The sequence below is a fragment of the Meles meles genome, chromosome 7 (genome assembly GCF_922984935.1).
Source record: "Meles meles chromosome 7, mMelMel3.1 paternal haplotype, whole genome shotgun sequence".
In the NCBI taxonomy this organism is placed as follows: Eukaryota; Metazoa; Chordata; class Mammalia; order Carnivora; family Mustelidae; genus Meles; species Meles meles.
The window spans coordinates 52,109,249-52,123,154 of record NC_060072.1 but is presented as its reverse complement, the minus strand read 5'-3'; the positions used below and the strand labels follow the sequence as shown (position 1 = coordinate 52,123,154).

The window sequence follows — 13,906 nt, the reverse complement described above, 5'->3', positions numbered from 1 at the left end:
GAGGCAGGCAGAGAGTGGGGGGGAGATGCAGTCTCCCCACTGAGCAGACAGCGAGGAGTGGGGCTCGATCCCAGGACCCCGGGATCATGTCCTGAGCTGAAGGCAGAGGCTTTAACCCACTGAGCCACCCAGGCGCCTCTCCTTCATCCATTTTGCCATTTCCCCCCACTCCCTTCCTTCTGGCAGCCATCCATTCTCTATAGTTCTGATTTTGCTTTTTGTTTGTTTGTTCATGCATTTTGTTTTTTAGATTCTACAAATGAGTGAAATCATATAGTATTTGTCTTTCTCTGCCTGACTTATATCATTTAGCATCACACCCTCTGGGTCCATCCATGTTGTCACAGATGGCAAGATTGCATCTTTTCTTATGCTGTGTAATGGACCAGTGTATATTTATACCACATCTTCCTTATTCATTTGAATATCAGTGGGCACTTAGATGGCTTCCATATCTTGGCTATTGTAAGTAATGGCGCAATAAACATAAAGGTGCCTATAACTTTTTGAATTAGTGTTTTTGTTTTCTTTGAGTAAATACCCAGTAGTGGAATTACTGGATTGTATGGATTTTCTATTTTTGATTCTTTTTTTAAAAGATTTTATTTATTTATTTGACAGAGAGAGAGATCACAAGTAGGCAGAGAGGCAAGCAGAGAGAGAGGAGGAAGCAGGCTCCCTGCAGAGCAGAGAGCCCGATGCGGGGCTCGATCCCAGAACCCTGAGATCATGACCTGAGCCGAAGGCAGCGGCTTAATCCACTGAGCCACCCAGGCGCCCCTATTTTTGATTTTTAAAGGAGCCTCCATACTCTTTTCCACAGTGGCAGTATCAATTTACATTCCCACCAACAGGGCATGAGGGTTCCTTTTTCTCCACATCCTCGCCAACACTCATTATTTCTTGTCTGTTTGATTTTAACCATTCTGCCAGGTGTGAGGTGGTATCTCATTGTGGTTTTGATTTGCATTTCCTTGATGATGTGATGTTGAACATCTTTTCATGTGTCCGTTGGCCATCTGGATGTCTTTTTTGGAAAAATGTCCATTCAGATCCTCATGCAGGTACCATTTTTAAAGGTTTAATCCAGGACCGTGGTCTGATATCCTTTGTGTGTCATAGTGGCAATTAAAAAAACCCACCATGTTTACTGAGTGCCTATGTTGTATCAGGCCCTGTGCTAGAAAATTACTTAGACTTTTTCTAAAATACATGGTGGTACTTAGTTTTCAGGGATCAGGAAGATTTAAAATTTAGAGAAACCAGAGGAAACTTTCCTTTTTCTAGGACAATCTATTCCCTCACTAGGATCTGGCATATCTGATTGATTCTGGCATTAGGCCAGAATGACATATTGCCAAGTGACTCTGTGTAAGCTGGGACTAAAGACAATGGTAATTAAAGGTGTCAGCGCTGCTGTATCAAGTACAAGAGTATAATAGGCCACATTTGTATTACTTCAAGAGCAGAAGGAGCACAGAGAAAGTGTATTTATTAAGAGCTGTCTGCTTCTTTAAGAGTTTGTCTCTATTACCAAAACTTTAGGTTTACTTTCAAAAGCTAGAACACATATATGACCTTCCCAAGGATGCACTGCCGGATTCCTAAATCTTTTATAAAGGTAGAGCTAAAAGTGAATGTAAATCACCGGATAGGCTGCACTGAGGACTGGGTTGTTTGATATACCATAAAATTCCTCTTACTCCCAAGTATCTGTTACCCATGTAATTCAGGGGATAATCAATTTCCTTTTAATGTACTTCCTAACAGGATTTGGAATTCCTTTCTAATACCTGTCTTGGACTCTTATATGATAAAAATAATGATCTACAGATAATGTAAGATTCTTTTTTTTTTAAATTTTTATTTATTTGACAGAGAGAGAGAGAGATCACAAGGAGGCAGAACAGCAGGCAGAGAGAGAGGAGGAAGCAGGCTCCCCGCTGAGCGGAGAGCCCAATGCGGGGCTCGATCCCAGGACCCTGAGACCATGACCTGAGCCGAAGGCAGAGGCTTAACCCACTGAGCCACGCAGGCGCCCCCTTTTTTTTTTTTTATAATGTAAGATTCTTAATAAATACATAAAAATTCAGTTTGCTCAGAACATTCTTTTTAAGTCAAGAAAATATAATAATACATTTTCAGGTATTCTTGAGGCAACGGGGTGGCTCAGTTGGTTAAGTGTCTGCCTTCAGCTCAGGTCATGATCCCGGCATCAGGTTCTCTGCTCAGTGAGGAGCCTCCTTCTCCCTCTCCCTCTCCTATTGCTCTCCCTGCTTTTGCTCTCTCTCTTTGTAAAATTAAAAAAAAAAAAAAAAGGTATTCTTAATGAGGACTGAATCCAAAAGGACCTTTTTTTTTTCTTAAATGTCAGTTTACCTGAAAATATAACAACCCAGATTGTATTCTCTATGCATCACAGTTGGTAATCATATTGGATCGAGGACTTCTTACAGCGTAATAGCATCTGAATTTCAGTTAAGTTGAAGCTATTGCACCGGTATTGATTGTTGAACCTTACCTCATTTTCCATGTCCTTCCAGGGTACTCCTGAGTGCTGGGTGTGCAGCCTGGGAGCGGTAAAGGACAGGACAGTTAAGACCTCCCGAGGCTCAATGTTTTAGTACAGTTAGAGTGTTCTTTAATTTTGCTCTCTGCCTCCCTGTGACTCTGATTTGGTCCTTTGGAGCACACATGAGGCTGATCTCAGTATTCTTAGCAGGTGAGTGAGGGCAGTAGGATAAGAAGGCAAAAGAGGAGTGTCTGGGGAGGACCTGAGTGAGGTGCTCTGGCCAGTCAGACTCTTCTGTAGATCCGGTCCTGGGTCCCCTGCTGGGCAGACATCTGGGTGGACCACCCTCTAGCCGTTCTAACCTTTATCCTGTAACAACACTAACAACAAGTACTGAGAAAAAAAGGACACCAAAAGTAAATGTATCGAATGCCGGCTCTGCACCACTGTGTGCTAGACTCTTGACTTGTCACGCCATTGCATTTTCACAAGGACGCAAATTGGTATCATTGATTCTAAAGGTGAGGAAACAGAAACCCAGGAATTAATGATCTCGCCCAGGGACATGGAGCCAGTGAGTGTGGGCATTAGAATTCTAACCTTGTCTGCCTGCCTTCAGCGGTGGTGCTTTTGTGACCCACCACACTGCCTCTTGGAGGGCTGTAGGAGGTGCGGAGACTGCTTTCACACATTTCGTCATTTGTCCGCACATTCTGCATCTTCTCTCTGAGTCATCTGAGCCTCCCAGGCCAGCTGGGCCAACATTAATGTCCATTCTGGTCTCTCCTTCCCATACTCCTCTCTCCTCACCATCAAAATTAAGCAATTTCTTTCCCAAGGCATGTCCCTTCTCCTCTCTCTGAACATATATTTCTAAGCCATACTAACTTACAACTATAGGTATCAGAAACCCTCTCCTTTCATATCCCTGGACTGGATCAGAGGACTCTTAGAATGGTTTGGCACAAAATGTTAATCATGACTAGCTTGAACCATGATTTCATCTTCTAAAGCAATGGTGCAAGTCTTCAGTTCTGCTCTTGATGTGGAAGCAGAGAGCCAAATACCATAACTGTTAAGAGCAGAGATGAGCTTTGTCCTTGGCTTATTTTCACTTGAAATATTATAGCTCGATGAAACAAAGCCTAGGAAAACATTGGAATATATAATCCTTAGGAGGAGGGAAAGGTAATGCTACCCCTCCGAGTACTCACATAGTATTTTAAATACTCACAGGGTATTTTATTTTATTTTTTATTTTGTGAGATAGAGAGAGGGAGAGAGCAAGCAAGTGCAGGGGAGGGGCAGAGGGAGAGGGAGAGAGAGAATCCCAAGCAGACTCCACGCCTAGCGAGGAACCCAACTCGGGCTCAATCTCAAGACTGTGAGATCATGACCTGAGCTGACATCAAGAGTCAGACGCTTAACCGCCTGAGCCACCCAGGAGCTCTCTCTCTTAGTAGTATTTGAAACCTGTCACACTGTCCTATCAATATCCACTTTGTCTCTCCTTCAGTAAACTCTAAGTTTCTTGTGGGTAGAAAATGTACTAAGTTCCTACTTTTATTTCCCACAGACCATAGCATAACGCCTTTCCAATAGCAATTGACAAATAAATGTTTATTTCATGAATGACTAAATAAACAAAAGAAATAGAAAGATGTTTTTATATGGGCCACATAAACCTACCTGAAGTAGTATTACATCAGTTTTAGTTATTTTGAGGCAAGAAAATACTTCACAGAAAATAACAGACCAAGAGGAATAATATGATGGTTTCTAAAATTTTGGGTTAGCTGTGTATCTGCGGTTACATGGACCTATGTGGCTGCAGGATTTTAAGTACACTTCCAGTATGGTACCCTGAAATGGGCTTCCACTCACCTTGTGAATTAAATTATTATATCAGTTTGTAATCTAAAAATTTCTGGTCTATAGATAAAACAGATTATTCTTAAAATACTTCATCCAGAATATTTCAGTGTGTTTGGGGGGAATGTGAGGAGTGATTTTGTTCTTGAAAATATCTGATTAAAGGGAATGGCCCTGGGAAAGCATTAACAGGGACTCTCACGAGACAGAAGGAGGTGCTGAGTTGATTTGGTATTGGAATTTAAAAGCTTCTCTGTTTCATGCTTGATAGAATCCTTTCTCTGAAGTAAACCAAATACAAAAGTCACACCTGATGATCTTCAAGGATGCTTGTATTTATTTATTTATAAAAAAGATTTTATGTATTTATTTGACAGAGAGACAGAGCGAGAGAGAGAACACAAGCAGGGGGAGTGGGAGAGGGAGAAGCAGGCCTCCCGTGGAGCAAGGAGCCTGATTGATGTGGGGCTCCATCCCAGGACCCTGGGATCATGACCTGAGCCGAAGGTAGATGCTTAATTACTGAGCCACCCAGGTGCCCCAAGGATGCTTGTATTTAAATAGAGAAATCAGTTTTTATGACTGAGGGGAGAAAATCATACAAAAAGAAAAGGAAATGTTCCCATGTATGTAAGGTGATGGGTCAGCTAACTGTAAGGTTTTTCTTCCCCCTCAGTTTCTTCCTGCTTCTTCCTCTGCCTCTTCCATGAGGGGAAAATGGTTATGAAGCTCGTCACCACGAGTTCATAGTGTGTGGGCTTCATCCTGGATAAGGATGAGGGAACTACTTATTACGGCCTTCCTTTTAGGGAGGTCTGAGGAGAGGGTCACCTTTGTACAGTTCTGGCCACAGTTACCTTTCCTTTAGGGGAGATGTTATTTCTGCTATTCCGAAGTTGCTCACAGACCTTCCAAAGCTGTGGGGAAAGCAGAGAGGAGACTGGTGGCTTTATGCCACCAGCCTCCTACCCTTTTTATGAGCAGGAGTGCAAAGACGTCGTGCCCACTCTCTACCCACTGGGGGACACCCTAGAGCTGCTCTTTGCGCAGGTCTCTGAGGGTCAGAAGAAGTCTCGGCAGTCACGAACAACTGCCAGGGGACTCTGCCGCCGGGAGGGTGAGCTCCGGGCCCATCTCCCCAGAGCAAGCCAGTTCCCTGCCGTTTTTCTCTCTCCTCAAAGCAGGCTTCCAGGGCCTTTTCTCTTGGTACTTGTCACCACTCGTTCTGTGCAGTCCCTGAAGATAAGCACGTAGGCCCTTTTTATTTTAAGATTTTACTGTGAAATAAAAATAGCAGCCTTAGGAAATCCAAGAGTCCCAGACCTGATTTCCATCTGGAAGCCCCTTGGGACAGAGCTTTTCTTCCTTAAGTTGGGCTTTCCGTTCCTTTTGACTTCTTCCCCTTTCTCCCATTAAAGGGAGAGTTTACTCTCAAGGAAGCCTCACTCCTAGCTCATAGGCCTGAAGGTGCCGGGGTAGTCCAAAGGTCCCTACTTCTTGGGTCCGCCTGGGAATTTCCCTCTCTGGGGATGGCCCACGGGGACTGGACTGTCTGGGACAGGCAGGGTATTCCTTCAGCAATCCAAGGAAAATCCTTGTAAAGTGTTCACTGAGCCTTCCATTGTAATTCAGCTTCAATGGTAAGTGCTCTGGACTGGGCCAAGATACAATTTGCCCAAGTGTGAATTCACTGTTATTTGATTAGTAAAGATCACTCAATTAGTAAAGAGGGATGTGAGGTTGGCCTTGGCTGGAAATGTCACCACCCGAGAGCTTTAAGCAAAGTCCATGCTGGCATTGTTTCCGCTGCAAACTGACTTCAGGTGACATCTTTTGCTACTAGAAAACAATATTCCAGACATGAATAAGAAACTATGAGTCATACAATAAGCCTAATACTAGGCTTGAGCCATGACTGCTTTTAGACCATTGTATTTTAGTGCTTAATTATCTGTTTGCTATAAAAGTTGGCAATCTTGGCTTTCCTCTCCAATGTAAACAAAATAATATTTCTTAATTCCCTCACTACTTACTGGTATAAGAGAAACTTTCAATTTTTTTTTGTTTTCCATTTCTGTGTAGTTTAGAATGGTAATGGGAATTTTTCAAGGAAACTTTTTTTTTTTTTAAGAGATTTTATCCATTTATTTGACAGAGATCACAGTAGGCAGAGAGGCAGGCAGAGAGAGAGAGGGAGAAGCAGGCTCCCTGCTGAGCAGAAAGCCCGATGCGGGGCTTGATCCCAGGACTCTGGGATCCTGACCTGAACTGAAGGCAGAGACTTTAACCCACTGAGCCACCCAGGTGCCCCGGAAACTTTTTTTTAAGTAGGCTCTGCACCTAGCGTGGAGCCCAGTGCAGGGCTTGAGCTCAGAACTCTGAGATCAAGACCTAAGCTGAGGTCAAGTGTCAGATGTTTAACTGACTGAGCCACCCAGGCACCCCAGAGACTTTCTTTCTTTCTTTTTTTTTTTTTTTTTTTAAGATTTTACTTATTTATTTGACAGAGATCACAAGCAGGAAGAGAGGCAGAGAGAGAGAGAGAGAGAGAGAGAGGAGAAAGCAGGCTCCCTGCTGAGCAGAGAGCCCGATGCGGGGCTTGATGTGGGGCTCGATCCCAGGACCCCGGGACCATGACCCGAGCCGAAGGCAGAGCCTTAACCCACTGAGCCACCCAGGCGCCCTCCCCCGCCCGAGACTTTCTTTTTAAAGAGTCAGTTTTTCCTTGTGATGAATCTGAGGTAAAAGCAGAATTTTTATCAACAAGCCCCTGTAACCAATGGCAAAAAAACTATTGTAACCGAGGAAGAGTTTCAAGGAGAGGGCTTTTGTCAGCCATGACACGTCTAGGTGGCTTGGCAGTCTGGGGTCCAGATTCAGCTTTGGCAGTCCAGAAATTTGATTTCCTCGCTCCCTGAGAGATGAGCAGATTCAAGGGTACGGACAGTGCTGTTAATAGGTCTGTACATTCTCTTCTTTGCAGCAAAATCTAGGAGAAGTCAGATGACATTTGGTGTTTGCTTGGTGAGCATGGAGTCTGAGCCAAAGGAAGGGGGATGGTCTGAGCGGTGTATGTCAGCCAGCTGTGGGAGCTGGATGTCCTTTCCACTCCAGAGGCAATGTTGTAGAGCGGCGCCCATTGCTCCTCCTCTTGGCTGCTGAGACTGCCTTTCCTGCTGGCCCAGTGCTGGAATCGGAGTGTGAATAGCTTCCCTTGTTAAAAGAGAACACAAAACCCTCTAAGGTTTGAGCAGATGAGAACTCTGGAAGACGAGACGGTGCATGCAGACACCAGCTTGTTTTCTTGGATTTTCCCTCTTCTTCTAGTTCCCTTCCTCTGATTCTGGCTGTTAATCACCATCTTCACCCCCAGGGGCCTGGGGTGCCCTCTAAAAAATTGGCCAAAGCCAAACATCATTCTCTTTCTCTTACTTTTCTCAGCACAGCTGAAATAGACTGGAATAGTCAACGGACATCAATTTAATTTTATTAAAATTAAGAGAAAGCTAAAGGAATGAACATGGACTGAAACTATGAAATCATCAGGCTGATGAAGGATAGATTTTTGTACCCGAGCTTGGTGTAAAATGTTGGGAAATCTAAGCCAAACAGTTAATCATGACCAGGTTAAACAATGACTTCATCTTTTCAAGTGATGAGGCGGAGTATTGCCTTTTCAAAGGACTTTTCCTCTGGTGGGGCAGGTGTAACTGAGTAGCTCAAACCCTGTCTGAGCCGTGTTTACTTTTGCAGGTTAACAATCTCATTTTAACAGATTTTTACATACAAAATGTTCATTTCATGCTTAGAGTTGTGTCACTTCTGACATTGTCCTCAAATTCTGGGGCTACTTCACAAAGCCTAGAATGTACTGCTTACCACATAAGTCTGCCTGAGTCATTAAGACTCTTTTCGAGGTCTTATAGAGTCTCACTAGGAATGCATTTAAAAAATATTCAGTACTTTTCAATCAATAGCAGCCATTGTTTTTGAGGCTCAAAATTGCCCATCTTTGGCTAATAGTAGCCTATTCATGTGGCTCTTATGTCCTTTTGACATGACCCCATTAGTCTTGGTGCACTTCCTTACTTCCTTAGCTCATCAAAAATGGTTTAGGCTCATCTTGTACTTTTTTCAGGCTCAGCCCTAGAATCAGTCAGACTTCAAAGAAGCCCTGATTCTTTTTAGTGGGGAATAGTTTTTAGAGACCGCAACCTGGGTGCTGTAGGTGTTCATTAGTTCTAACTGTACTCAGGGGATATACAGTTGACCCTTGAACGACATGGGTTTGAACTGTGTTCATTTATAAGTGGATTTTTTTCAAGAAGTACTATAAATACATTTTCTGTATGATCAAGATTTTTCTCTAGCTTTATTGTAAGAATACATATTTAATACATAAAACACACCAAAGTGTTTTTTTTTATTTTTTTAAAGTAACTGTCTACACCCAATGTGGGGCTCGAACTCACAACCCAGAGATCAAGAGTCACATGCTTTACTGACTGAGCCAGACAGGTGCCCTAAAAGTTTGCATAGGAATTAATTTTTTAAAAAGATTTTATTTATTTATTTATTTTACAGAGCTTGTGGGCTGGGGGAGGGACAGAGGTGGAGGGAGAGGGAGAAGGAGGGAGAATATGAAGCAGACTCTGGACTCAGCACAGACCCCCAACACTGCCCGGCAGATCCCAGGACCTTGAGATCATCACCTGAGCCAAAATCAAGGGTCCCCGCTCAACTGACTGAGCCACCCAGGCACTTCAGGAATTAATTTTTTTTAAAGTAAGCTCTATATTCAACATGGAACTCAGGACCCCGAGACCAAGGGTTGCATGCTCTACCAACTGAGCCAGCCAGGTGCCCCATCCAAATACGAGTTAATTGACTGTTTATGTTATTGGTAAGGGTTCTGGTGAATAGTAGGCTATTGGGTCAAAATTTATTTGCAAATTTTCCACTGTGGGAGGGGAGGGAGGAAGGTTGACCCCCTCCCCAACTCTCCTTTGTTCCTTGTTCAAGGATCAACTGTATATGTATTTTTGGGGGGAAAAAAAAGAGGGGCACCTGGGTGGCTAAGTCCATTAAGCAGCTGCATTCCGCTCAGGTCATGATCCCAGGTTCTGGAATGGAGCCTCCTTCCACCCCTTGTCGTAGGGCTCCCTGCTCAGTGGAGAGTCTTCTTCTCCCTCTCCTCTGCCTCTACCCCCACTTAGGCTCACTCTCTCTCTCCCTCTCTCTCTCCTCTCAAATAAATAAAATCTTTAAAAAAAAAAAGGAAAATTAAAGACATTTGACAAATGTCTCGAGACATTAAAAAAAGGAGTTCATACTAGTATTTCCAATTTTAATATAATATTGCAGGATTTAAAAACCCTTAATTTCTTTGTATACTTGTATTTCCTGTCACACTGAAAAGATCTTGGTTCCTTTTGACAGTAACAATTATTTGCTTTATCCCATAGCGTACTTTAAGAATTAAAAGAAATCAGTATCAAATAACAATAATGCTACTTGTTGACATTTAAGATTTCTTTGCAGCTCAGTTTGCTGTTGGAATATATACCACCGTTGATGTACAGTCATAATACTGTATTCTAAAGCAACTTACTAATTTTTTTCCTGTATTCTTGTGCCATCAACAGGATATTCAGTTAGGTTCATTTGTTTCCATTCATTTTCATTTTTCTTTTTATTAATATGTTATTCCAGAATCAAAACTATGTAAAGACCATCCAGAAGACCTCTCAGTTTTCCATTCCTCTTTATTCCACACTGTTCCCTCCCATATAAATACTTTTTAGTTTTGGTTTATCCATGTAGTATTCCTTGTCTAAATATTAGCAAATACAAATGTCTCTATTTCCTTCCACATCCTCTCCTTCCTTATTCCTCCTTCATTTTTATGATTAATATTCGATTGGTTAACGTCATGGTTTAAGAATGACTTTTTTTTTTAAACAGTAATCATAGTTAATAGTTCTAAACTACTTAATCTCCAGCTGGAGAGAGGAGGAAGCACTTAAAAAAAAAACACTGCTTTTAATGTGAACACTTTTTTCTTAAAGGCTATTCTCCAAGAGAAAGAACCATTGTTGTTATTTTTTACGTGCTTCCCATGCCTGTCTAAGCTGCTAGGAAAGAGTTTAACACAATTTGGGATGAAGCTTGTGCTTCACCATCTGCCAGCTTCTCTGCCACGCTGCCACATTCATCCTTCGGGCCGCTGTCTCTTCTGACCCTGTTTGGTTAGGTGGGCGCTTGCATCTCTCTGATATTCTGCACCTGAGACTTGCCCTTTTTGGTGCCTCCCTCCAGCTCCTCCCAGATCTTGGGAAGAGCACAGCAATCTCCCGCTGCTTCGGGTCCCTGGGCGCAGTTGTTCACCCGGCAGCTCTCCAGTTCCCAGGTTCCCGGGCTCCGGGGTTTCCAGGCTCCGCAGCTCTGCGGCTCCCGGCTCCCGGACACAGATGCCAGGAGCCCGGCGGGCGCTGGGGAGCTAGGGCCGCCCCGCCTGCGCACAGTGATGCCAGGATTGGGGGCGGGAGCGCCGCCTTCGTCTCCCCCGCGCGCTCGCTCGCTCCCGCCCTCTTCTCCGCCCCAGGCCGTCTCCTGCCTCAACCGGCAGGCTCCGCACTGCAGATGCCTGCCGACCGCTCCGCGCTCTTCGGCTCCTGCGGTACCCCGCAGGTTCCTTCGACAGCCGAGCGCCGGCTGCACTCTCGCTGCTCCGGAGGGCCCCTCGGCTAAGCGGACTCGCCAAGTCCTGCGCGCGAAGCCGCTACGGCCGGCGGGGTAGCGGGGACCCAGGCGGACGACGGCCGCGCCGGAGCCCGAAGCGCTCGCGAATGCGGCAGGACAAGCTTACCGGCTCCCTGAGGCGCGGAGGGAGATGCCTGAAGCGGCAGGGTGGCGGCGGCGGCGGCGGCGGCGGCGGCGGCGGCGTGGGCACCATCCTGAGCAATGTACTCAAAAAGCGCAGCTGCATTTCTCGGACCGCGCCCCGGCTGCTCTGCACCCTGGAGCCGGGTGAGGACCCAGGGCTGCAGATGGGGCACTGGAAAGTAGCGTGGCGCCCCGGAACTGGTGCCTCTGCCTCAGCTGGACTCCGCTTAGGCCGGGGAGCGCTTGCTGGCCGAGGGGTGCAGGGTACCGCGGCTTGGCGCAGGCGGGGCTGGGTCGGTCTGGGAGGGAAGAGCGCGGGCGAAGGCCTGGGCGCGGGTAGCGGCCTCCCAAGGCTGGGAGGACCCGATGCCGCCGGCGGGTCCCGACCCCGCGGCCTGTGCGCGGTCTAGCCCTGTTTGTGCCGGGAGCTTCGGGAGACCGCGCGCTCGGCCCTGTGCGCGTGGTGGGGAAGTGCCCGCGGCTACCCGGGCCACCAGAGGCCGCGCAACCAATTGTGCTCTCGGCTCACAGGAAGCCAGATCTTGAAAGAGGTGCGTGAGGTGGAGAAAGGCACAGGTTTGATAGTTGGGGACGGACAGGAAGGCAGCGGCTCCGAAGGAAAAATTGGGGGCATTTTCCTGAGGATCTGTGCGGCGTGAGTGCCAGGGTCAGCTCGCCTGGAGCCTTTAATTTGTGTGTCCGTGTGGGGAACGGGTAGGAAACACTCTTGCAAGTAGAGATTCTTTCTTAGAGCCAAAGTCCGGGAGCTCGCCTTGCTTGCTAGGCTAGGCCCTTTATGCTGCTAGCTTGTGTTTACACATCCCTGCTTCTCTAGGCTGCATAACTCCGCGTCTGCTCCACCACCCAGTATCCCTCCCTGGGGTTTTATGGGCCCGGCCCTGGCGCGGGCGCCTGGGGCAGAGAGCTTTCTGGCAAGGGGTGGGCGCAGCGGGAGCCGGCTGCACTCATCGGTGCTTAGAGCTGCTCGCTTGTCCCCAGCGTCGCCCCAGCGGGGTTCCATACGACTTTGTCCTCCCCGAGCTCCTGCCTCCCAGCTCCATCGGAGACCTGCTATCCTGAGGCTGCTGGGAGAGAATATGACGAGGCGCGGAACCCCAAAGGGTGGAACGCTTGACTGCCTTTACGAACCTTGTGGTTTCTTTGTTTTTCTCCCCAAGGAAGTGTCTAATTGCAGAGACTGTAGTATTTATTCACCATCTTCCTTTGCCCTTAAAAAAAGCTTCTTCCCACGTTAAAAGTGTTTTGTATTTCTGAATCCGGAACAGCTGTGACTATCAGATGAAACATAAACCTTCTCCTCTCCCTTACTGAGTTAGAAGAAAAGAGGGAAAATGACCTGATTTCAGCTATCGCATGCAGGTGGTGAATGATCAATTCCAGTTAAATCCTGTGACTCATTTTAGATCGTGAGAAAATAGTTGTGGTTTAGACTAACCCCAGCCGGTTTTCAGCACCTGATGCCCAGCAGGTGCTCTGAAAAAGCAAAGAGAGCAAATTTAGTCATACGGTCAGGGAATCCAGAGATTTTACGTCGGTTGAAATAACTCTGCGCGGACGGAATTTTCTTGCCTTTGTTACAATAAAGCAAAAGTCATGACGACATGCTCCTCCGTTCAGCACTCCGCATCTGGACAGCGACCTTACAACGAAGTGTGTTTCTTATCCTGCCTTAAATCATTCGCCCCAGCTGGAGGCAATCATGTGGCCATTGTGTCATTGCTCTGCACGGAAACAGGACTTCATTTATATCATCTCAGAGAGATTAGAATTTGAGGGGATATTCCCTTGGGGAAAGAAATCTTTTCAGGCAGAATATGCTTGTGGTCCTGAAGCTTTGAAAAGACCTATCAGGGCATTGACTGGATGCCTGGGATCCTGTAACAGCTTGACTTTAGAAATCTAGGACCCAAGTCTTGTATTCACAGTACTCTTCTAGGACTTCCAAGAAGGGAATCTGCACACTGTCATGGGCTTGGGCAAATCGTATATTTCTTGAGTCCACAAGTCTACTTTATTATTGTAATTCTAAATTCTGAAGGTAGTTTCTATCTATATATGAACTCCAAAGCAGTGGAAGGTGTCAGGAGGTTTTCAGTATGCCTAATCTGCAGTCAACATCTTAGAAGCAAACATTGTCATAAATGAGAATCATAAATTTTAAAACTGAAATGCTGTTAATAATGTTTGATATATCTTGATCCTTGAACTTTTAAGTAATAATCTTTAAAAAATGACTTGAAATATGACTTAACTGATTTTGAAAGTAGAAAAAAATAACATTTTCAGATTTGATTTTATTACTATTTTTTAAAGATTTTGTTTTATTTATTTGAGAGCAAATGAGAGAGAGAGAGAGAGTATAAGCACCAACAGAGAGAGGGAGTGCATGCGCAAGCACCAGCAGCCGGGGAGAGGCAGAGGGAGAGGAAGAAGCAGACTCCTCATTGAGCAGGGAGCCCGACACTGGGCTCGATCCCAGGACCTTAAGGTTCATGACCTGAGCTGAAGGCAAACATTTAAAGACTGAGCCACCAGGCATCCCTGATGATATTATTTTTAATAAAATAAACATGGGAATAAAAATTGTCATGTAATTTCCTTCAGGAACAACAGCAC

The 13,906-nt window shown here is 45.5% G+C and overlaps 1 protein-coding gene across 6 annotated transcripts in view; it reads left to right on the top strand.

Annotated features, from left to right (window-relative positions):
• TBC1D30 (TBC1 domain family member 30) overlaps positions 1-13,906 on the top strand; it is an 81,488-nt gene that overhangs the window by 32,353 nt on the left and 35,229 nt on the right. For 3 of the 6 annotated variants that reach the window (XM_046013073.1, XM_046013072.1, XM_046013071.1), the window contains exon 1: positions 10,998-11,413. The exons of the other annotated variants lie outside the window; for them this stretch is intronic. In XM_046013073.1, coding sequence (XP_045869029.1) covers positions 11,233-11,413 — 181 coding nt within the window. In that variant the 5' untranslated portion in view covers positions 10,998-11,232. Of the gene's footprint in view, positions 1-10,997; positions 11,414-13,906 lie in introns of those variants that run through there. 6 annotated transcript variants of the gene reach the window in all.